At 40.9% G+C, this 26,235-nt stretch overlaps 1 protein-coding gene across 3 annotated transcripts in view; it reads right to left on the bottom strand.

Annotated features, from left to right (window-relative positions):
- The window catches only part of pkmyt1 (protein kinase, membrane associated tyrosine/threonine 1), a 176,143-nt gene that overhangs the window by 112,264 nt on the left and 37,644 nt on the right, over positions 1–26,235 (bottom strand). For all 3 annotated transcript variants that reach the window (XR_008807358.1, XM_056253639.1, XM_056253638.1), the window contains exon 7: positions 20,076–20,284. Coding sequence is in view for 2 of the 3 variants with exons in the window: in XM_056253639.1 (XP_056109614.1) it covers positions 20,076–20,284 (209 nt within the window). In the remaining variant the exon portion in view is untranslated. The remainder of the gene's footprint in view (positions 1–20,075; positions 20,285–26,235) is intronic.

Below are 26,235 nucleotides of genomic sequence, written 5' to 3'. Positions count from 1 at the left end.
TTATACAATGATTGTTATAGAGATAGTTGAATGCAGGAGAGAGACATTGAGATAATGTCTTTGAATGTTAATGGACTAGAGAACCCAGCCAAAAGAGCTAAAGTTATAGCCAAATTGAAAAAGGAAAAGAAACATATTTATTTTCTGCAAGAAACACATTTATCGAATGAGGAACATGAAAAACTGAAAAAAATTGGTTTTAAAAATATATTTTATAGTTCATGTCCAAACCATCGTAAGAGAGGGGTCATTATCTTAATTCCAAAAGGTGTTAACTTTGATTGTCACAAAGAAGTAAAGGATAAAGAAGGGAGATATGTTATTGTCAAAGGAACAATTAATAATAGCATGGTAACTTTGATAAATGTTTATGCCCCACCGGAAAGCAATAAACAATATTTTAAAGTACTATTTGATATTGTGGCGGAGGAGATGGAGGGGGTTGGTATATGTGGAGGGGACCTAAACATAGTGCTTAACCATGACCTGGATACTACAAGCCATAAAAGAAACAAAAAACATAACAAAATTCATGAATCACATATGTACAGAAATGGGCCTAATTGATGTCTGGAGGGAATTACACCCATTAGAGAAGGATTATAGTCACTACTCTGCCGCGCATTCTGTGTATTCTAGAATAGATTATTTTCTCTTACAAGAAGAAAACAGACACCGGATACAGAATTGTGGTATTGGGGTAGATGACGTATCGGACCATAATGCTATTTATATGAAGATCTCTCTGGGAGAGGAAAAAAGGAACACGTTGTGGAGATTATATCTAGGAATATTAAATAATAAATCAATAGTTGAGCAAATCCGAATAGAAATAAAAAGATACTTAGAGGAAAATAACAATGGAGAGGTAGACCCCTCTATACTATGGGATGCACTAAAAGCAGTGATTCGAGGAAAATTAATAGCTATTACAAGCACTTTTAAAAAAGAAAGGATAGCTCATTATGAGAAACTTATTTCAGAATTAAAACAATTGGAGTTAAAACATAAACATAAATCAAATAAAGAGGTGGTGGCTCAAATGGGAGAATTGAGAAAGGAAATTAACAAGCTGTTAATTTCCTTTCTCAATTCCTTTCTCGGATTCAAGCTGGATTCAAACAATCCAAGATGGCCGCAAGTGTTTGTATGTATTCAGTTGTCTAAAGTTTACCATAGTCGTTATCGGTGTGTTTACGCCATCTTTTATTTTTATTTTAAATACATTTTTTTTTTTTTTTTTTTTTTTTTTTTTACTTATTAACTCCAGACCATCCTATGCTGCAAAATGTGGGTGTATATGCCGATATGCCTACTTTGTTCCGTGGTGTGGAAGTTGCCTATGGCTGGTGTGAGCGGCGTATCGTCTGCTGTCGAGCAGGAGGGACGCTTATTTGCGCCGTGTCTGTGGGCTACGTATGTTGATGCCGCTACTGGGCGGATTGAGGAGCCGTTCGCGGTTGGTGCTGATGTCATGTCGTTTGTTGTTGGGTGGAAGAGACACGCACGTGGATTATGTCTGTGGGCTTCGTGTGCTGGGACCGCTGTGGAATGGACCGAACTTTGGGCTGTGTTGTCGTTGAGGGGTCTTGAAATCTCCTCTTGGTTGTCTGCTTGGTCACGAGACTCATGTCTTGTCTGTTTGGTCACTTGGTTGTGTTGCCTCTTGGTGAGAGGAAATGGAAAACTGACTCATCATGCTACATCTATTTGCGACGACAGCAATCCGAGTTGCGGTGTGGCGAGGAGAAAGTGGTTCGTGATTCTGCTGTTGCTTTCAGGTATTCACCCCAACCCAGGCCCAGAGTTGGCCCAACTTCAAACACCAGAGGAACTTAAATTAAGTAATGGCATACGATTTTTTCATCTTAATGTGAGAAGTTTGGTAAATAAGATGGATGCAGTGCGAATCTGGGTAGATTCGACTGATGCTGATATCATAATTCTCACGGAGACTTGGTTGAAAAAATCAATTACAGACGATATGATCTACATTAATGGATATAATGTCTTTAGAGCCGACCGTAGTAAAAAAGGAGGAGGGGTTGCAGTCTATACTAAAGTAAATGTGAATTGTATTTTTAATCAGTCAGTTAGTTTTACAAAGTGTTTTGAATTTTTAGCTATTAAAGTATTTTTACCTAATGGGTCTGATATGATGGTGGTCGGTTGTTACCGGCCACCTTCAGCTTCAAGTGAGGCAATTTAATTGCTTACGGATTTGCTTCACAATTGGTCCAACTGTGATTTAGTTATAATGGGGGATTTAAACTGGGACTGGTTGTCTCCGTCATCTGATCATTTTAAGGATGTTTGTAATTCCTTGTGTTTGGAGCAATTGATAAATTCACCAACTCGCCTAAATGGAAAGGATATGAGTAAATCATCATTGATTGATGTTATTTTAACTAATATACCCCATGTTTTCTCTGCAATAGGAATTTTTTGTAATGATATTAGCGATCATTGCGCAATATCCTGTGTGAGAAATTTTAAGATGCCTAAGAGTTCACCCAGATTTATATTTAAACGTCAATTTAAAAATTTGTATGTACAGGCTTTTTTGCATGATGTATATAATAGTGATTTACAGTTGGTTTCAATTATACCTGATGTGGTTGATGCTTGGGATTATTTCAAATCTATCTTTCTAGAAATTTGTGATAAACATGCTCCTTTACGTAGATTTCGGGTGAGAGGTAGAAATAATCCTTGGTTCAATGAATCCGTCTCTAATCTTATTAAGCAAAGAAATGTGGCTTGGTCTACAGCAAAGAAAACAAATGGTGAGGAGGACTGGTCTCAATATAGATTATTACGAAATAAGTGTACAAAATTATTAAAAAGTTCAAAGAGTCAGTATTATTTAAACCTGATTAATGATAACATTAATTGTCCTTCTAAATTTTGGAAATTAACGAAATCTCTTATAGGATCAAATACATCTACTAATCTTCCAAAAGTTTTAAAATTGAATCAAAGATTGATTACAGACAAGGCTGATATTGTTAATACGTTTAATAGTCATTTAATTTCAGCTAGTTCGATAACAGACAATTCGTTGGTCATTGATGAACAGAGAACTGATGACTTGACTAATAGTGAATCAGTTTTATTTTCTTTTGCCCCTGTATTGCCGTCCCAAGTTCAAAATCTACTCCTAAATTTAGACTGTAAGAAATCAGGCGGGTCTGACCAAATTGAACCAATTTTTTAAAAATTGTCTGCAGATATTATTGCCGAACCTATTGCATCGATTTTCAACCTGAGTCTATCCACTAATGCAATTCCGCCATCTTGGAAATCGGCTATGGTTATGCCTTTATTAAAAGGAGGCGATCCTTCCGATTTGAATAATTATCGTCCGATTTCTAAATTACCGGTTTTAGCAAAAGTTTTTGAATCTATTATAAATGATCAAATGAAAGAATATCTACTTAGTCATAATATTTTGAACGCATTTCAGTCAGGATTTAGAGCGGGCCATAGTACGATAACAGCTACTACATTAGTCACTAATGATTTAATCACTGCTCTCGATAATAGACAACATTGTGCGGCCTTATTTGTTGATTTGACAAAAGCGTTTGACTTAGTGGATCATGTCTTACTGTTACAGAGGCTTAAAAGTGTAGGCCTCGATAATTCGGCTGTGAGTTGGTTTAACAATTATTTATCGGATAGAACTCAATGTGTTGCTGTAGATAATTACACCTCATCCATGGTAATAGTCAGGAAGGGTGTCCGCAAGGTTCTTTGCTGGCACCTCTTCTTTTTTCTATTTTTATTAATGAATTGGGGCAGGAAATACAATCAGCAAAGCTACATTTTTATGCTGACGATACAATTATTTACTCCACTGCATCCTCTGTGTCTCAGGCTATTGAAATTCTTAAGGATTCTTTTTATACTTTTCAGCTTACTTTGTTGAAACTAAAATTAGTTTTGTAATGTAAATATTGTAATGTAAATGTAAATAAAACGAAGTATATTCTTTGTACACGTAGCCGTTCTATGTCTACTGTTATGCCTATTCTGACTATTGAGGGTTTACATATAGAAAGAGTACCAACTTATAAATACTTAGGAATATGGCTCGATGAGAAGTTAGCCTTTGATGTTCACATTAATTACTTGGTGAAAAGGCTTAAACCAAGACTGGGTTTTCTTTTTCGGAAAAAAAAATGTTTTTCCTTTACAGCTAGAAAGAGAATAATACAGAGTACTATTTTACCTATTTTAGACTATGGTGATGTTGTTTACATGCATGCTTCTACATATCTTTTGAAAAGGCTGGATGGCGTTTATCATGCTGCACTGCGTTTTATAACAAATTCTTGTTCACGTACTCATCATTGTTTGTTGTACAACTATTTGGGTTGGTCCTCTATATATCAAAGAAGGAAATCCCATATGTTAGTATTTATTGTAAAGACATTGATGGGTATGCTTCCAAATTACATTACTAGTCTTCTATGTTTATGTAGAAAGAACCATAGCACTAGATAATCTAATGGGATTAAATTAGTAGTACCTAGGGTACATTCAGAGCATGGTAAATCATCTTTCTCCTACTATGCTCCATGGCTGTGGAATGAATTTCAAGCTACTGTCTCTAGCTACTGTATTTAAAAATGTACTACAGTACACAATGATTGAATCATGTTGTTGTTTTACTTGATTTATGATGAATGTTGTGGTCTGACTTTCTGGAATGTTTTATATGTGTTGTGTGTTTGTGTGTAATTTTGTAGTGTGGCCATCTTGGCCAGGACTCCCTGGAGGAAGAGATTTATTTTAATCTCAATGGGACCTTCCTGGAAAAATAAAGGAAATAATAATAATAACAGCTTGTTGCAGTCATAAGTGGAGAAAAAGGCTAGATTCGTGAAACAAACTTACTATGAATCAGGACCGAGAGCACTTAAATTATTGGCAAGACGAATGCGGAAGCAACAAACTGATAATTTAATCTCCAAAGTACGAGACCCCAAAACGAATCAAATTAAATGCGAACCAACAGATATTAGAAATATATTTAAGAAGTACTATGAAGAATTATACAAACAGACCTCTGGTATGAATGGAACCAAAACACAAGAATTCCTTAATACATTAGATATGCCCTCTATTGGTGAAGTACAAAATAAAAGTCTAACTGCAGAGATAACCACTGAGGAACTACAACAGGTCATGGGCATATTAAAATCAGGCAAATCACCAGGGAGCGATGGTTTCCCTTCAGAGTGGTATAGAACTTACTACAAAGAACTGATGCCATTACTAAGGGACACGTTCAATTGGGTCATAAAAGAAGGGAAAACTCCTCCATCGTGAAAAGAGGCTATCATTTCTGTTATCCCCAAGGAGAAAAATGACAGGAAACATTGTCAAAACTATAGACCCATATCACTTCTTAATACAGACTATAACATTTTTAGTTCTATCTTGGAATCCAGAATACAATTGTTCTTACCAGACTTGATAGATGAAGACCAAACAGGTTTTGTTAAAGGTCGACAAACATACGACAATATAAGAAGAACTCTCCATATAATAGATAGGGCTCATCGAAATAAATTACCTATAGGCCTAATCAGTCTTGATGCCGAGAAGGCCTTCGACAGGGTCAACTGGGAATTTCTTTACTTAGCATTAGAAAAGTCGGGTTTTAATGACAAATCTGTCCAGTGTATCAAGTCATTATATCAGAACCCAACAGCTAGAGTAAGAGTAAATGGGTCTCTATCAGAGAGATTCCTCCTGGAAAGAGGAACTAGACAGGGTTGCTGTCTTAGTCCCTCTCTATTTGCCATCTATATAGAGCCACTGGCTCAATTAATCACAGCACTTGTTGATTCCAGGGGTCGAAATTAACGGCATTGTAAATGTATAAAAATGTATAAAATACCTAGGTATAAATATAACTAAAGACTTAACAAAATTGTATAGGGCCAATTACGATCTAATTACTAATAATATAAAGATTAACATTGAGAGGTGGTCCACGTATCCTATGAGCTTCAGTGATAGGATAAAAGGAATAAAAATGAGTGTCTTACCGCGCCTGCTGTATTTGTTTCAATCCCTCCCAGTGGAAATCCCACCAAAGCAATTCTTTGAATGGGACAAAATAATATCCAGGTATATATATGGGGGGGGGGGGTAAAAGACCTAGAGTGCGCTATTCAACACTCCAATTACCTAGAGAGTAGGGGTGTAACGATACACGTATTCGTATTGGATCGCTTTCGGTTCGGTTTTCGGTTCACATTTTTAAACCGAACGGTTCGTTGGACCATTTTTCCTGCCAACCAAAATTTCGTTATTTCAAATGTAGGCGCGTCGCGCGTGGTAAGCGCGCTCATAATGTAAGAGACGCTGGCGTGACCACAACATTGCCCAACATCAAATGGCAAATGTAATGTAAGCAGAACGAAACGTACTCGGTTACCTAACGTAACCTCGGTTCTCTCTAGAGAGGGAACGAGTATTGCGTAAGTTTAGCTTATGCTACGGGTAAAGTTCATCTTTGCTCGAGATATTGAAGCCAAAATTATCCTTAATTTTGTATATATTGTCAACGCAGTGCAGCAGCTGCAGACATAGAGCAGGCTGTCTAGCGTGCTCATTGGCTGCCTTGCGGCAACTGCAGCAGCCTACCAGTGAGCCTGGCGTGACGTCACGCCCAATGGTGGCGCTTCGCGCCCACTACGCGTCACAGCCCGCGCAAGGGGGTGTGGCTTAGCGTATAAAAGCGGGGCTCAGAGGCTGCTTCCCTGGTTTTCATGATCTGAAGCGAAAATCGCTCGTGGCGCTTAGCACGGCCGGTTACGCAATACTCGTTCCCTCTCTAGAGAGAACAGAGGTTACGTTAGGTAACCGAGTACGTTCTCTTACGAGAGGTTCTCTCGTATTGCGTAAGTTTAGCTTACGCTACAGGAACACTTTGTCAACGCCGTGCGCGCCCAGCATCCACTCTATGAGTCCCAACCCGGGGAACATTGAAAGTGGGAAATTCAGGCGGCCAGCAAGCGGGCCGACACGTATAAACATAAGCACCCATGGGCAATACAGAGCGGCGCCGCCGGGCTGCATGTACATGTATATCAACCCATATTAGTGCAGCTCAACCAGGAGAGCTAACGTTGAGGTAGCCTGCGCACCAGTGATGTGGGCAGATCATACACACATTAGACTGATAGAAGTCTAGCCTGCAAGGCGGGAACTTCCAGATTATAGAATCTCACAAATGTAGACGGGGAGGCCCAGCCCGCCGCCATACAGATGTTGTGAATGGAAATTCCACTGGACCATGCCCATGACGAGGCCATGCCTCTTGTGGAATGAGCCCTGATGCCCAGAGGGCATTGCAGACCTTTTGACGCGTAGGCAGCAGAAATCGCGTCCACTATCCATCTGGATAGGGACTGTTTCGAGGCGGCGAGACCTTTGGTGCGCCCGCCAAACGAAACAAATGCTCGGAGCGTCTGAAGGGGGCGGAGCGCGTAACGTAAGCTCTCAGTGCCCTGACAGGGCAGAGGAGGCTGTCGCTGCTCACGCTGTCGGATGCTGGCAGAGCCGACAGAGAAATGACCTGCGCTCTGAAGGGAGTGCCAATCACCTTCGGGACATAGCCATGTCTCGGTTTGAGGATGACTTTAGAGTCATTCGGGCCAAACTCAAGGCACGCTGCGCTAACAGATAGAGCGTGTAAGTCCCCCACACGTTTAACTGATGACAGAGCCAAAAGAAAAACAGTTTTGAGCGAGAGGTATTTTAGATTCGTTGAATCTAATGGTTCGAAGGGATGCATCTTTAGGGCCTCTAGGACCACGGAGAGATCCCAAATAGGAACCGAAGGTGGGCGCGGAGGGTTCATCCTTCTGGCTCCTCTCAAGAAGCGGATGACCAGCTCGTTCCTTCCTAGCGACCGGCCTTGCTTCGACTCAGCGAAGGCTGCGACGGCCGCCACGTATACTTTGAGCGTGGATGGGGACCTGCCCTTATCCAGCAAGTCTTGAAGGAAGCCGAGCACCTGCGAAATCTCACCCGTTCTGGGGTCCAGATTTTTGTCAGTGCACCATTTGGAGAACACAGACCATTTAGACGCATAAAGCCGTCTCGTAGAGGGGGCTCTAGATTGCGTGATCGTGTTCATAACTCCTTCTGGCAGGATAACGGGTATCCGTTGATCAACCACACGTGCAGAGACCATCGCTCTGGGTGGGGATGCCAGATCGAGCCGCAGGCTTGAGAGAGGAGGTCCCTCCTCACTGGAATCGGCCACGGGGCTGTGTGTGACAGCCGTGTTAGTTCCGGGAACCAGGTTTGGTTCTCCCATCGCGGGGCTATGAGGAGCACCGGGCTGTCCGATTCCCTGATTCTCTTGATTACCTGTGGTAACATAGAGATTGGAGGGAAGGCATATAGCGGGCGGCTGGGCCAGAGTTGGGCCAGCGCATCCTCGTTCTTTGAAAAGAACACTGGGCAATGAGCGTTGTCCTTTGACGCGAATAGGTCGACTTCCGCTCTGCCAAAGAGGCGCCATAACAGCTGGACTGTTTGGGGGTGTAAAGACCACTCCCCGGGGGGAATATTGTCCCTGGACAATCTGTCCGGTCCTTCGTTCAGGATCCCTGGCACGTGCGTCGCTCTCAGCAAGCGCAGGAAGCACTGGGCCCAAACGAGGAGGCGTTCTGCCAGATCGGAGAGGCTCCTGGATCTGACACCGCCCTGGCGGTTCACGTAGGACACAACCGACATGGTGTCCGAGCGGACTAGAACGTGTTGGTCCTGTATGAACTGGAGGAAGCGCTTCAGCGCGTTCTCGGCCGCCAGCATCTCCAGACAGTTTATGTGAAGGCATTTCTCTCGGTCTGACCACAAGCCAAAGACCGGTCTGCCCTCGAAAAGGACGCCCCAACCCGAGTTGGAGGCGTCTGTCGAGATGATTTTCCGGTGGGAAATCGCTCCCCTTGTCACTCCCTGCTGGTACCAATTGGCCGCTAACCAGGGCTGCAGAGCTGAAATGCAGCTCTGAGATATCCTGATCCGTTTGTAGCCGCGCGTCCACCTCTGACGGGGTACGCGGGCGTTCAACCAGCGTTGTAGCGGGCGCATGCGCAGTAAGCCCAGCTGAAGCACTGCTGCAGCTGAGGCCATACAGCCCAGCATCCTCTGAAATTTTTTCAGGGAGGCGGTTCTGCCCTTCTGGAAAGATGTGGCTAGGTGTCGAACACGGCGCGCGCGCTCTGTCGACAGCTGAGCCTTCATAGCCACGGAGTCCAGTTCCATCCCTAAAAAGGAGATTGACTGGCTGGGCCGTAATGAGCTCTTGGTCCAGTTGACCGTGAGACCCAATCTTTCCAAGTGACTGAGTAGCATAGTTCTGTGAGATACGAGCTCTATCTCTGACTGTGCTAGAATCAGCCAATCGTCCAAGTAGTTCAGAATTCGCACACCCTGACATCTGAGGGGGGCGAGTGCCGCGTCCATGCACTTCGTAAATGTACGGGGTGCCAGGGACAGGCCGAACGAGAGGACGGTGTACTGATATACCTGGCCGTTGAAGGCGAATCTCAAGAATGGCCTGTGACGGGGTATAATCTGTATCTGAAAATACATGTCTTTCAGATTGAGAGATATAAACCAGTCCCTCGGGCGAATTTGCGCAAGAATCTGCCTGGTTGTAATCATTTTGAACGGTCTTCACATGAGAGCTTTGTTCAAAAAACTCAGATCTAATATAGGCCTCAGGCCTCCGTCCTTCTTCGGTACGAGAAAATAACGGCTGTAAAAGCCTGACTCGCTCAGAGAAGGCGGCACCAGTTCTATAGCTCCTTTGCACAGCAGTTTGGCTATTTCTGCGCGGAGTAGATGTGCTACTTTCGCGTTCACTGACGACTCAGTCCGAGCGTGAAAACGCGGGGGACGGCGAGCGAACTGTAGTGCATAGCCCTGTCTTATTGTGCTTATCACCCACTCTGAAACCCCTGGAATGGCTTCCCATGCTTGTGCATGTGCGGCGCGCGCGCCCTCGGTGCTTGAACAAAGCGGCTTGCTGACAGCCGCTTGGGCTGGTTCGCACATAACGACCCGATTACATTGAATGGGGAGCGTTTTACAATGGCTTTCTGAAGCGCGAGCGGGGCTTGAAGCAGAGCGACTGATAGTAAGCGCGAGCGCTCGTGAGCGAGCTCGTAGCATACATTCGCAGTCTGACTGGTATGAGTGCTCGAATATGGCGGCTCGCTGACAGCGAAGGTACGCTGTTTCATATGTGACGTCCCGGTTACTTAGAGCGGGGAACGTTTTCTGAGAGCTTTGTAGCGAGTGAGCGGCGCCGGAGGCGAGGCATTTATTAGTAAGCGTGAGCGCGCTGGGGCGGGCACGTAACTTACATTCGCAGCCTGACTCATATGGGTGTCTATATGCGGCGGCTCGCTGACAGCAACAGCTGGCTGTTTTAAATGAGACGACCCGGTTACTGTGAACGGGGAGCGTTTTGTGAACATTCTGTGACGCGCGAGCAGCGCCGCAGACAGTGTGTCTGTTAGCAAGAGTGAGCGGGCACGTGACTTACACTTACAACCTGATTCATACGAGGTTGAAATGGCCGTGTGACAGAGCGGGCATGAGATGGACGCGAGCGCGAGTTCGCGGGCGCAATGTTTACATCTAACACTCGAGCGGCATTTGCCAGCTTTATGAGAGTGGGCTCTGTGGGCATGGAGGACATATGTGACCTGATCCAGCAAAATGAGTCACAGTGACCCAAATTTAAAAATTGAGATTTTGGTATTAATGGAAAGAGGAGACCATAGGCTTTCAATTGATATCCTAGTCAAAGTCATACCTTGAATGGTTGTAAAGATATACACATTTGAATTATGGTCGTCTGCCCTCTTTTTCCAATTGAAAACCTGAGAAAATCGCTTTTAAAGTTTTTTGCCCGTTTTTTGTTGATATCTTTCAAAATCCATTACATTTAAAGGGATAAACTATTTATTTTACAGCTTAATTTGACCAAAGACATTAATATATAAATGCTATTAAACCAGGCTGAAGCTCAAATTATTTTAAAAGTTTTTATTTGAATAAATAATTTAACAGTAGGCCTACCTTTTACAAAAATGTAATAAAATCAGAAAGATTGAACAGAGGTGCTACATTTTTGTTTGAGAGAGAGGGTGTGTGTGTGTGTGTGTGTGTGTGTGTGTGTGTGTGTGTGTGTGTGTGTGTGTGTGTGTGTGTGTGTGTGTGTGTGTGTGTGTGTGTGTGTGTGTGAGAGAGAGAGAAAGTGAGAGGCAGAGAGACAAGGAAACCGAGATCAAATAATGCTAGTCTATGCAATCATATCTTAGTGTAGGCTAGTTGACAATAACAGCGTAACAAATTCATAACGGAGATACCAACAGTTAAATATTGGGTTAATCAAACACATTGTAATGGATTCTCCTTGCAGATAAATAGCTACACTCATTCACATTTGCCAATCACGTTATGTCAATGACGCGTGCACACTACGAAACTTTCATCCGTTATATAAAAACAATCGTAAGTTTTTCGCATCCGTAGCAAGCAGTTTGAATGGTGTTTTGACAATTCGGAGCCACCGAATCAATACGAAAAAACGCATACGAAAAAAACGCGGACTCAGTGTACAATGGCCAGGGGGCTTGATGACGCTTTGGCAACTTTGCTCGCTTTTGACAGCGACATTTCTCAAATTAATAATATTTAATCTTTCTGAGGAGATCTGCTAGCTTGTTTATTACACAGAGCGCTCGCTGCGAGTCTGACAGGAGGGTGGCTGGACCAATCGCGTGCCGGTCAGTCGAAACGGCTTCCCATCGACAAATGATCAGCATTTGTGTAGATTTCTAAGCTTTTTGATTGGTTCTATACAACGTGTAACACCATTTAAAGAGCAGAGATAGTGACGTTTCAGGGGATACCCGGGAAATGCTCAGAGGTGACGAGAGGAGTTGAGAAAAGCAATGTTCATTTCCAGCGAATTTAGTAAAACTTTGTACACTTTAATAGTAATTTAAATACCTTTACTCAATTATCTGGACTACGAAACTTTGGGAGATTATTTTTGAATGTCTGTTCTTTGAAATTAGCACAAAAAAAAAAAATCTATTATTTCATTGTTTTTCCACATAATCGGCCCATATCTTAAAATAGAACGTTGCGACTTCCGACTCATTTCGCCAGATCGGGTCACATATGAGTTATAGTGCTTGTGTGTAGGGGTGAACACTGGGGGGTGGGCACAATCTCTACACTTAAAACACCAGCGGCGTGAGCCGGATAACCAGCAGTGACTAGCTGTTTCATATATGACGACCCGATTGCTTTGAATGGGGAACGTTGAGTGAGCACTTGTACTGTGCGAGCGGCACCGGAGGCGGTGTGTCTGTTAGTAAGCGTGAGCGGGCACGTGACTTACATTCATAGCTTGACAGATATGAGAGCCTGGACACGGCGGCTCGCTGACAGCAGCAGCTGGCTGTGTCACGTGAGACGTCCTGATTGCTACGAATGGGGAACGGTTTGTGAAAATATTGTGATGTGCGAGCGGCGCCGAAGGCGGTGTGTCTGTTTGTAAGCGTGAAGCTCAAGCGGCATTTGCCAGCTTTATGAGAGTGGGCTCTGCGAGCGTGAGAGACACGGGGGGTACAGTGCTTGTGTGTAGGGGTGAACACTGAGACGTGGGCACTTTTTCTACACTTGAAACACCAACGGCATGAGCCGGATAACCAGACATTACACTCTTCTGAGATTTCTCTGGGCTGCCGTAAAAACGGCGGTTGTGTGCAGGCAAGCGGGTAACATTACCGACTCCTTGGCTGCCAAATACTCCACTGCAGTAGCCCTTTCCAGGGGGACTGACATGGCGAGATAGTTTGACGGCGGTCCGGCCGCGGCTTTAAACAGTGCTTTCTGTACGTAAGAAAAACTGTCCGCGAGCTCAGAGAGGAGAGCCGTATAAATTTCATCTGCTGCCAGAGCCGGGATTCGAACACGGGTCTCTGGCGCGAAAGCTTAGGGTTTCGCCAGTGAGCCACAGGGGAAACGACGTAAGCTTAAGTTAGCGCGAGCAGATAAGAAAGCGTCATCACAGCTTTGTGTCGGTGTTATTTTACAGGAGTGCATGTTATATAACAGGCTCATAGCTGCAATATTGAGAAATAGGGGTTAGTCCGGCCTCGGCGGGACTAGAACACTCTTCCCTTTTCCGCCGGTGAGATACGCATGCGCCTGGGGCGCGGGGGCGGGATAGCTTTCTCGTACGTAGAGAAGCTAGCCGCGATTAGAACAGCTGTTAGCGGCGCGTCCTCATCCATATCAAGCGCCTCGTCCACTGAGGCGGCGGCAGCGCGGGCGGGCGCCGGCGGCTGCGCGTCCGGAAGGGGGGGCAGGAAAGGAGAGAGAAATGCTCGAGGGAGTTGTTCCAGCGAGCGTTTGAGTGCCACATCAGGCTCCGGCAGTCTCTGTGCACGGCGCTTCTTCTTGCGCGGTCCAGCAGATGGCGGAGTGACAGCTTTGCCGTTAAGAGGTCTAGACGAGCCCGCAGGGTCGACATAGATAGTTCCTCACAGTGGATGCAGCCTCCCGACGAGCGAGGGCTGCTTGGTCCGGGCCCAGGCAGAGAGCGCAAATCACATCACATCACATTCTTACAAGAACGCTCGCGCTCTTTTAGAAAAGTGTGTGTCGCAGCGGCGAGCACACACACACACACACACACACACAGTAAATACAGTGAAAAGAGCAGTAAAGGATATTGTCGCCGGATAGCGTTGCTGGCACGGAAGGCTGAAGGCGGCGAGAAGTCGACCGGCTTCCTCAGGCGCTTTCCTCTGCTGGCAGTCGCTGGATTCGACGGTGGCGGCTTATCTCGGATCCAGCGGTATGAAGAGCTTCGCTGAAGAGATGAAAATCAGAGAAGCAGCCTCTGAGCCCCGCTTTTATACGCTAAGCCACACCCCCTTGCGCGGGCTGTGACGCGTAGTGGGCGCGAAGCGCCACCATTGGGCGTGACGTCACGCCAGGCTCACTGGTAGGCTGCTGCAGTTGCAGCAAGGCAGCCAATGAGCACGCCAGACAGCCTGCTCTAGGTCTGCAGCTGCTGCACTGCGTTGACAATATATACAAAATTAAGGATAATTTTGGCTTCAATATCTCGAGCAAAGATGAACTTTACCCGTAGCATAAGCGTATCCTACAGCCTAACCTGTTTACAGCAGCGAAGCATTGTTGGTGGTAGGGTTGCCATCCGTCCCTTAAAATACGGAATTGTCCCGTATTTACAAGTAAAATGACGCATTCGTATCAAATCAATAAGGGACGCGATTTGTCCCGTATTTTACATAAGGCCCACACATAGCCTAGTTGGATAAAAACATAGGCTTTACTATACTAATAGCAAATAGCCTATAAATAAATCAATTTCACAATAATGTTACATTATGATTAGAATCAAATGAATTTTGTCCATTTTCTAAGCTTAGAAAATGCACATTTATACGGGCTGAATTTTATAGGCCTAAAATAAATATTGTTTAGTAATTAGGCTATGTGAATTACACTGCGCAAACTACTACCCACCGAATGAAGAGGGGTTGGCTCTCAGTCTCCACAGAACAAAATATTCATTTTATTTTATTTTTAGTGTTCGCATTTATGAGGAAAAAACAATGTTACGGACGTGACAGTTCTCTGTTACGGACGCGACGCGCTCTGAAAGCGGCACTAAAAGATGCTTTAATACTTGCAGAGACATCAAACAGAAAGCACAAAACCTAAAGTGAATTTCGTTTTGTATTAATTGTATCTTAATTTAAATCAATGTTTCATCAACCAATTGCCTGGATTTAATAAATAAGAAGTAAATATAGCAGAATATAGATAATCACGAAATGGAGGCGCCGGCGCGTGAACTGGAGCTTGTCTCATAAATGAACCGAAACTCGGCGTATAAGGTAACCTACTTGCCTCACAGACATGTCTACTTTTAAACAGAACAATTCAAAACGAAAGAAAACAGAACAATTCAAAACGAAAGAAAACAGACTACAGACTGCTCTCTGCTTATGTAATCCTTATGAAATGTGCATTTCTCTCTGGCACGTCTACTGCGAAGATCGCGAGTCACCTCAGAAATCCTTGTGATATATTCAGTTTGTGCTGGTCTGACAAAAAAAAAAAAGAGTGTTTAAAAATGACTTTCTGTTTAAGTCAGTTTTGTGTTTGTATAGACCATAACGCACAAAAGGGCATTAATGGGAACATTAAAGAATGTTTTTTTTTTAAGTAACTAAAAAGTTACTTTTAACAGTAACGCATTACTTTTTGGTGTAAGTAATCAACAAAGTAATTGAGTTCCTTTTTGAATGAAGTAACTAGTAACTGTAACTAGTTACTATTTCTTAGTAACTAGCACAACACTGTTAATGTGACACGCCCACTGAGAGCACGCGCTATTCAAACGCAAATGTTGAGGCAAGCCATGAAAACGCCTACATCAGCTGGATAAAACATCCAGTTTAATAAGAATATTGTACTTTACCTCGTCTTGCTGCGCTGTGAAGAATAATACTATCGTATTAATCCTGGAAAAGTTACCTCAGAAGTGCTGGTGGTTTCATTTCGAGGAGCAACGGATTCAGCTGATGCAGTAAGTTATTTAATCTTAAGTGCTTTGTTCTAATCGCGTTATTGAATAGTGTCTGTAAACTGCACAAAGACTGTTTAAATATGAATTGCGTGTCTGTGTGTGAATGAATGAATGAATGAATGGCACAGACGCGCGCGCAATGTTGTTTACTACAGCTGTACATCGCATCTGTGCGTTCATTCACTCTCGCTCCTACATTAGTAAAAGTTATTTTTACATGAACACATCCAAACTATATTGCTATAGCCTACTGAGATTTGATCTAATCGCGATATAGAATAGTGTCTGTAATGACAACATTTTGTTGACTAGTTTTGGATAGATTATAAAGTTTTTACTATAAAATAGACATCAAATAAGCTTTTGTTAGACAGTTTCTTCTCATATGTTAAATATATAGTATGTTTTGTCACAAATAAACTAATCAACTGTTATAGTGTTTGTTCCAATGCAAGCTAGGCTATATCTGTCAGGGTCTTGCTCTGGCAGCTTTGTCTGTGTTGTCTTTGTTTCATGTCTCTATGTTTGTGTTGTGCTTGAACATGTGGTTTTGTTTGTGTTGGCCATGTGCTCCTTTGTTTCTGCCTCGTTTTCCTGTACCACGCCCTCTTGTCTAGTTTGTCTGAGTGTTGTCACCTGTTCCTCATGTTCTCTGCTCCCTTGGTTCAGTCCTCGTTTAGGTGAGTGTGTTCACCTGTTCCTGGTCTGAGTGTTCTCACCTGTTACTCTTGTTAACTCCCTTTATGTGTGTGCTCTTTCCCTCATGTGTTGCCAGTTCGTTGAATGTTGTGCTACTGTTTACATCTGTGCTACTTAGCTAGTTTCTTGTTACCTAAGTCTATTGTGTTTTATTTGTAGAAGTTTGTTAGTGCTTTAGTTCTGCCATTGGTCCTGTCTGTCTTGTCTCCTGAGTCTCTAGTTCCAGTCCTGCTAGCAGAGCGTCCCTGGCTGCTTGCACTCTGTGCTTTGGTGCAAGCCTGGTGCTTAGCCTGAGATCCCTGAGTGCCTTGCTGTTGTCCTTGGAGGTTCCTGTCTGGCTATTGCTAGTACTCTCAGGTCTCTTTCTGCTCTGCAAACACTACTCTCCAGCCTACAGTCTTCTTGTGCTAGCTACAGCTGCTGCTCTGCAAGTTTTGCTGCAACGGCTGTCTTTGTGTCTCATCCCTGCCTTTTGTCTGGACTGTTCACCTCTCCCACCACATCTTGTCTACTGTTTGTCAATAAACCTGTTAACACTCGTTCTGCATTTGAGTCCTCCTTCATAGACCCGTGACAATATCAAAATAATGAATCCTTAACTTTGAAATATGTACGATAAAATGTATTGGTCTACTTTAAAAAATAATACTTTATAAGAGATTTATGGAAAAAGACAATTTCCTTTTAAGATGTTTCCAACTCTAACTTTGAACCAATTCTATAGAATGGCCCATATAACCTATTTGAACAGGATTTGTTTCCAGGTATGACTAAAAATGTGCTTTTGACTTTAATTTATATTTTGATTTATATATATATACACTCACCTAAAGGATTATTAGGAACACCTGTTCAATTTCTCATTAATGCAATTATCTAATCAACCAATCACATGGCAGTTGCTTCAATGCATTTAGGGGTGTGGTCCTGGTCAAGACAATCTCCTGAACTCCAAACTGAATGTCAGAATGGGAAAGAAAGGTGATTTAAGCAATTTTGAGCGTGGCATGGTTGTTGGTGCCAGACGGGCCGGTCTGAGTATTTCACAATCTGCTCAGTTACTGGGATTTTCACGCAAAACCATTTCTAGGGTTTACAAAGAATGGTGTGAAAAGGGAAAAACATCCAGTATGCGGCAGTCCTGTGGGCGAAAATGCCTTGTTGATGCTAGAGGTCAGAGGAGAATGGGCCGACTGATTCAAGCTGATAGAAGAGCAACTTTGACTGAAATAACCACTCGTTACAACCGAGGTATGCAGCAAAGCATTTGTGAAGCCACAATACGCACAACCTTGAGGCGGATGGGCTACAACAGCAGAAGACCCCACCGGGTACCACTCATCTCCACTACAAATAGGAAAAAGAGGCTACAATTTGCAAGAGCTCACCAAAATTGGACAGTTGAAGACTGGAAAAATGTTGCCTGGTCTGATGAGTCTCGATTTCTGTTGAGACATTCAGATGGTAGAGTCAGAATTTGGCGTAAACAGAATGAGAACATGGATCCATCATGCCTTGTTACCACTGTGCAGGCTGGTGGTGGTGGTGTAATTGTGAGGGGGATGTTTTCTTGGCACACTTTAGGCCCCTTAGTGCCAATTGGGCATCGTTTAAATGCCACGGCCTACCTGAGCATTGTTTCTGACCATGTCCATCCCTTTATGGCCACCATGTACCCATCCTCTGATGGCTACTTCCAGCAGGATAATGCACCATGTCACAAAGCTCGAATCATTTCAAATTGGTTTCTTGAACATGACAATGAGTTCACTGTACTAAAATGGCCCCCCACAGTCACCAGATCTCAACCCAATAGAGCATCTTTGGGATGTGGTGGAACGGGAGCTTCGTACCCTGGATGTGCATCCCACAAATCTCCATCAACTGCAAGATGCTATCCTATCAATATGGGCCAACATTTCTAAAGAATGCTTTCAGCACCTTGTTGAATCAATGCCACGTAGAATTAAGGCAGTTCTGAAGGCGAAAGGGGGTCAATCACAGTATTAGTATGGTGTTCCTAATAATCCTTTAGGTGAGTGTATATATATATATATATATACAGTGAGGAAAATAAGTATTTGAACACCCTGCTATTTTGCAAGTTCTCCCACTTGGAAATCATGGAGGGGTCTGAAATTGTCATCGTAGGTGCATGTCCACTGTGAGAGACATAATCTAAAAAAAAATATCCAGAAATTTGGATGGGAGGGGGTTGTGCCGTTCACGCCCATTCGCATATTGCCTTTCCAAACAAAAAAATGTTTTTCACAATTTAAAACAATCTATTGTTTTATGTGAATGATTAGGCAGGATGATTTTCAGATCATTTTGAAGCAAAAACTCCAGGCGACAACATCCATTAGTCAAAAGACTTGTGGACACATATTTAGTATGTGTTTTGTGGCCTTATTTCAGAAACTTTAATTTTTAGTTTTTTTCAATAACCATTAGGGATGGGAACCGAGAACCGTGCCCAGTGAACCAATTCCTTAGAACCGTTAGCATGCAGGGCTTAAATGCTCTGAGAATGGACACTGCACATTGTGATATAAAATACACACGCACAGGTCTTTTAACTTAAGCAATATTTTTAATAAGTTATAGTCTTATAATATTTTTCTCACTGACAAAGTAGGGTAGATTTAAATAAATAAAAACGAAATTTAAATAAATAATAAATAAAAACGAAATTTAAATAATAAATAAAAATGAAATTTAAATAAATAAAAATGAAATGTAAATAAATAAAAACGAAATTTAAATAAAGAAAAATGAAATGTAAATAAATAAAAACGAAATTTAAATAAAGAAAAACAAAATTGTGACGTGACGTCCCAGTAAGATCTCAAAATCTCCTATATTTTGCAGTAGATTAATTTAAATTGATAATAACGGGTAAAAAGGATAATACATTTTGTTTGTATTTTTCTATTTTCCACAATGTTGCAGCTTAACCCAAAATACAAGCTCAGACATGCACTTCTGTCCATACAAACTCCGCTGTTCTGCGCTTTAGCCAGAGAATACTCCCGTTGCAGGAACACTTTTAGTAGTCCAAGAAGAAGCAAATATATTTATTAAGTAGCTATAATGAAGTTATGTTAAGTATTATATTTCACCAGATTTTATATTCAAGCGCGAATGAGAACTATTTCGAGGGGGATGCTAGGTGTGCAAAAAAAAAAAAGGAAAAAAAAGACGAATATTCGAATGTCACATTTTCAAATCGAATACCAACCCACCGAACGAATATTCGGGTCCAGCCCTAGACCCCAGAGGGTTAATTTCCTATTATCACTGTAAAGCTGCTTTGGAACAATCTACATTGTTAAAAGCGCTATATAAATGAAGATGACTTGACTTGAAACCTGATGATTTAAAATGAAAGTCTAGAGATTAGTAAATTCGGTTACACTTTATTTTACAGTATGTGTACACAGTGTAGTTACTAAAGAAAGTACTGGAAATATAAGGTAACTACATGGGTTAATGTTAGGTTTAGGGATAGGTTCATGGTTAGTACCTAGTTAAAACCCAACTATTGTAATTGTTATAATAAGTACATAGTATGTACATGCAGAACAGGACTGTAAAATAAAGTGCTATTGTAAATTCCTTAGAGAATGATGCATGAAGATCTTTCAGCAACATTTTGTTTTTAATTTGTCATCTGTGTGCATTGTACCTGTGGGTAAAGGTGGGAGAGTGTTCATGGCCGTCTGGAGGGAACACACAGTTATGAATGGGGCTTTCGGAGTCAAAGTGAATGTTGCTTACATCTGCGTCCCTCTCCCACCTCTCTCTTGGAGGAGTACAGGTTGATGAGGACTCATAGACCGAGGTAAACAGCAGATTGAGAGAAGATATACAATTCCAACTGGCTGTAAGGAGGGACTGTTGGAGGAAAAAAAATCCTGTTTAACAAAACATACTTGAATAAGCTCTTAAGGTCTGTTCACACCAAGAATAATATAATAATAATAATAATAATTAATATAGCTGCAAGCAGTGATTAAGGGGCCAAGCACACTAACTGTAAAAAATACTAATTAAAAACATCAGTAGATGATTATAGGCAAAATGGTTGAACATTCATAAATACAACCACTTGTAATATGATTTCATTGCCAATCACTTTTGACCAATAGGTGGCGCTATCACCAAATTGATATGGTCTGGTCAGTGGGGGCTGTGGAGTGAAAATTACACAAAATTTGGCGTCAACATGGCAAAGCCCCTCAGATTTAGTTTGGCATCATGCAATCAAATTAGTTGATACATTAAATGATAATAGTTCTGTCTATCAAAATGAAATATTTTTAGCTGGCATGGTCCGAAGATGATCTGAGTTGAATCTTGTGAAAATCGGACCAATGATCTAGGAGGAGTTCGAATAAGTAGTTTTTCAATGCAATTCAAAATGGTGGACAGCAAATTTGATACCATGCCATAATTGGTATCGCTGTTCTCGGAATGACTGAAGGAATTTATCAAGCTCAGCTTCATTACAATAGGCAAAAATATTCAAAAGCTATTGGTATTTTTTAAAATTTCATTAGGATTTTTGACTAAGGTGGCACTGTACCGAAACTTACATATAAAGCACCGTGCAGAAGACACATACTGAGTTTCGTAATGATACGGCAATGTGTTTGTAAAATATAGCATTTTACGACAAAATTCAAAATGGCCAATGCTCAAAATGGCTGACATGGAAAAAAATTATAATTTTGTGATTTTTGGACAAACTATTTAAAAGTTAAAAAACATTTTTTCCTGACAAATAGATGGCGCTGTGACAGAATTGTGCAAATACTCTTAGGTCATGCTTGTGATGACGTACAAAGGTTAATCTCAATACGCTAAAGGGTTGCAGAGATATAACATCACATCTATTTTGGTGTGTTTTTTGTAGAATTTGTTCACACATTTTTTGAGAAAGGTTTGACTAATCAACTGTGCTTTTGACGCTGCGTGTATGAGATTATATATATATATATATATATACATACACAGTATAATGTGAATAATAATGAAAATAATATATACCAAAATAAATACTTTAAATAAAAATGTATAATATAGGCAAGGCAAGTTTATTTATATAGCACATTTCATACACAATAGTAATTCAAAGTGCTTTAGATAGAAGGAATTAAAATAATCAAAATACATAAAAAGAAATTAAAACAGTTTAGAATAAAAATGAAATAAAATACAGTGCAAACAGTCGGACGAACAGTGGCACAGTATTCATTCATTAAATGCACAGCTAAACAGATGTGTTTTGAGTCTGGATTTGAATGTGACTACTGTAGGAGCATATCTGATCTCTTCTGGAAGCTGGTTCCAGCTGCGGCTGGCATAATAGCTAAAAGCAGACTCTCCTTGCTTTTTAGTGAACCCTTGGTATTTCTAGCTGATGTGATCCTAATGATCTGAGTGATCTGTTAGGTTTATATTCAGTGAGCATATCTGCAATGTATTGAGGTCCTAGGCCATTGGGTGATTTATATACCAGTAATAATACTTTAAAATCAATCCTAAATGTAACTGGGAGCCAGTGTAAAGACCCGAGGACTGGTGTGATGTTCATATTTTCTGGTTCTGCTCAGAATCCTGGCAGCAGCGTTCTGTATGAGATGCAACTGTCTTATGGTCCAGTGTTTCCGCTACATTCATTCTGCCGTGGCGGGCCGCCACACCTAAAATCATCCTGCCACAGCTGCAGCTTCTCAGTGAGGTCCGATATTGTGCATACTATTGTGTTATTTGTTAAGCCCCACTGTCAAGTTATCCGGGTTTCTTTGCCTCAATGTCTGCCCAAACTTGAAAAAGACTTCAATCAACTTTTAGAGGGTGCATGGAACAACTCGAAACATCTGATTCTTTTTCATCGAAGGAATTTATTGAAAATCTTTCAGCAATGACTTGATCTTCATGTACTTGTTCTCAATGATTATTTCAGATGATTAGCTTAATATAACCTATACAGAAAACAGATATATGAGTCACTACAAAGTACAAACAACATTGTTAAAATATTCACAGTTTACACAGCAACTTAACAGCAATGTAAAATAAAAAGCTTGTAATGCAGTTAGACAGTTAACCCCCTGGGGTCGGCTATCGCGCCGGCGCGATTGTCTCGCTTTTTTTCTTATCAGTGTAAAAGAGACTCAAAATACTCGGTTAATTTTGATCTTACATATAAGTGTTGTACATCATTAGATCCTGTTAAGTTTCTATTTTTTTTGTGGATACTCACAATAAAAACAAAGTGTTGTGCTTTTCACCAAATAAAGAAAAACAAACATGATGCGAGTTCTGCGTTCTCTCTGTCAGTGAAGTCCATTCTGAAACGCGTCCTAAGATTAACTGTAACTCCGCGATTACTTGTCACACAGGCACGAGAGGTTTTTCTTTATGAAGCTTAAATTCTCTTCTTTTAAATGAAGTAATTTATATAAAAAACAAATATTCTCAGTTTATGCAATCTGTATGAAAAGAGAGTGCTGTCAGTATTTTTTTCCCCAGCTCATTACACTTCATTACGCGTTAATCTGACACGCCCACGGAGGACGCGCGCTATTCAAACGCAAATGTCGAGGCAAGCCATGACAATGCCCACATCAGCCGTTCCACCGCGGCGGTAAAATGTGTGGTGTATTTGCTGCCTTTTACCGCTAAGAGGCGCTACAATCATAGACTCTGAAAAGTGTTCGTTTATTCCGGTTTATTCTCCCTAATGCGTAATCTGCTGCCGTACCGCGCTGATTCAGAGCGATTGAAAGCTGGTAGCAGAAGAATTCAACAAGTGAAATGTAGTTAAAATAATTCATAATCACAATACTGAAATTAGGCTACTGAAATGTAATTGAATAAATAATGAAAACATTTCAACATAAAACATTGCAATAAAAACATTTAGGCTGCATGAATGAGGCTTTACAACTTTATCAGCGTACAGACGGTAGCTCAGTGATCAATGCATCAACACGAGCTTCGAGGAGCTTCAATCCACCCGAGATCGAATCTCAATGTAGTATACATGTTGTTAACCGATGTTGTCCTACGTTTATATTTTCCCACCTTGATGCTTAAATAGGTAACTGTTTATATCTGTTTACTTATTTAAAGTCAAGAGTTTTGTTTGATTATCATTACAACATAAATTTGCTACATTCCTGTAGAACCGCAGCCGCTGCACAAACGACAAAAACTGATGAAGGAAGATTGTCAGCCGATTGCATCAGAAAATGAAAAAGAAGAAGCTCGTCTTTAGTCTGCTAAATTATTGTGTAATGTAAAAGAACACAAAAATTACTTATGTTTGAAACCAAGTTCGAACATTTCAAGGTTTAAATAAAGTGTCGGGACAGTTTTTTTTTAATTTAAAACAGGGTTGCATCGGTTTAGAGTTTATTTCTTTTGCGATGCAAAATAAGAAACACTAGGCTAATCTTATTATTGCGACATTTTAAATTCGTATTGCCAAAGAAATTACAGCTAAATTAAACAATTAAAACAGTACAAAACGAAAAGTGTCCAAAGAAACATATTTAAATTAAAAACATGCGTTTCTCTTTGCCTCTCTAGCGCTGGATCTCTTTTTAACAAGTTTATTTAGTCTCCCTCGCTCTGATAATACTACTGTATATGTCGCTGCGTGTCAGCCATACAAATCACGAAAAAATTATTTAGCCTTTAATTGCTTCAAAGACACAGCATGCCTTGTTGAATTCACCGTACAATAACTTCAATTGAAATTTTGTGTGAAAAAAAACTTTAAATAGGCTACAATAAATAAACTACAATATTTATAATATACTAAAACTACTATTATAAATTTATATAAAATATGGGGCCTACATTTGGACACAGATTTATCCTTACAATAATTGTGCCTGCTCATCAGGCTGGCTATCCGACACTCTCCATATGAAAGAGGAACATTAACACCTTTGTTCAGCAACTGTCCCTCCAACCCCCCACAGGCTATCGGAGTCTGAGGCTGACTTAACACAAAGAGAAGTCGCAATTCACACTTAAATCGCTAGACAGTGTTGATAATGAAGGAATTAAATGGAATTACATGTAGCCTAGTGATATTTCTGTCATAAAAGTTTATTACTAAATATTTCATTATTTCAATAATTGATGAAATAAAACTGGTTTGGGGCAGCTTTTTCCAAGCAAAACTAAATATAATCTGAAAAAACGCTTGTTAATTTGTTGTCATGAACAAAATGTTCAACTCAATATTAAATTCTACAGGGATCTTTGGATCCTTACAACCAGGCATGCAATTTGTGAATTAAGTTTTTATTTGATTTTGTATTATTCAAATAAATATCGAAACACGGTGCTTCGTGGTAATGCTGCTAAATTAAATAACATTTATAGAACAATTATGAACTTAAATGAAACAATATCGCAACATTTCGACAAATACATTATTTGATCTGTTTTTACATTTTAATTCAGGGCGATTTAGCCTACATTTAATTAGAGCGAGATTTTCACCCTTGTCATTTTCTCATTGGGAAGCGCTTACATTGCATGTTTGAGTAGATCCTCTGTTCCTCTAGTTTTCATATGGATTAGCCTATAATCAGATAACATTTATTAGCCTAAATATTTAGACATTTAAAGGCTTTAGACATAGCCGATTTCTTATCGTGACTGAGCTGAAGTGGCTTTCGGTTCATTTTTGTGACGCGCAGTTCCCGGAGACAGAGACGACAGATAGCCTATACTGTTTTTGTCGTTAGCCTAATATGAATACAAGTTTACAGTTTTGAACGATGTAAGCTACTCTACTCTTATCTGTATGACCAAAAAATTACGGAGTCGCCTACTAAGTTATTTTAGCTGTAATAATGAGAAAAATAAATTAATCTAAATGAACGCGCCGCCGTGTTTGTCGAACACTAACTCACCATGCCAGAATAAAACCCGACTTTAGAAAAATGCATAGGGCCACTCGGCGTGGTGTGCCAAAACACTTAATTATAAACTTCAATATTTCATTCAAAATAATCTCAACACGCTTTGTGAAATTTGAAAAGCCGTGCATGCATTAAGGCCACTGGAACTAATGAACAACTGAAACGCTGGTTTTGATTTTATTGTTTGTCGTTTAAACGTGCCTGTTGCATATCTCTATTTTATATATTTGATATTGGTGAAGTAGCCTATAGCATTGATTAGCTGTGGAGGGAGGGGTGTGGGGATTAAAATAATTCAGCAGAAGCAGGGATGTTTAGACCAGAAGGAAATCACAATCCCCCCCTGGCAAATCACACTTTACTTAAAACCATGTTTTTAAAAACTCTAGGTTGTAGGGATGCCATGCGCGCGCACGGTTTGGAGCACAATATCTGTCTCGCATGCACGCTCGCTCTAGATAGATTACGGGATATTTTAACTAATTTGCGGTATAATAACTAGTCGATCACGAGTGGCTCAACAGGTATCTATAGATAAACTATATCCTTCAGGAATTTGACCGACCGGGTTGACACTTCAGCGTGAGAAATCGGGGGTGTGGCATGAGAGCCTGGAATAAAAAAAATAATATATATATAGCCTATATATATAGGCTATATATAATTTATTTTTTTACAGAACTGCTTTTGAAATTACGATTGGTAGCCTATTATTATACAGATGCAAAGTCGTTCTGTTGGATACTATTTAGTTTTTTTGTATTTTTACTTAGTGTGAAATGGAAATGCATGATAATTGTATTTTATAAATATAAGCAAAAAAAAAAAACTGTATGGTGTAACAGAGTTTTAGAGCTAGACAAATCTCTTTGCAATAATAAATATAAAATTTAC

The sequence above is a fragment of the Rhinichthys klamathensis genome, unplaced genomic scaffold (assembly GCF_029890125.1).
Source record: "Rhinichthys klamathensis goyatoka isolate OS25496 unplaced genomic scaffold, OSU_Roscu_1.1 h1tg000108l_1, whole genome shotgun sequence".
NCBI lineage: Eukaryota > Metazoa > Chordata > Actinopteri > Cypriniformes > Leuciscidae > Rhinichthys > Rhinichthys klamathensis.
This window is presented reverse-complemented; position numbering and strand designations above follow the sequence as displayed.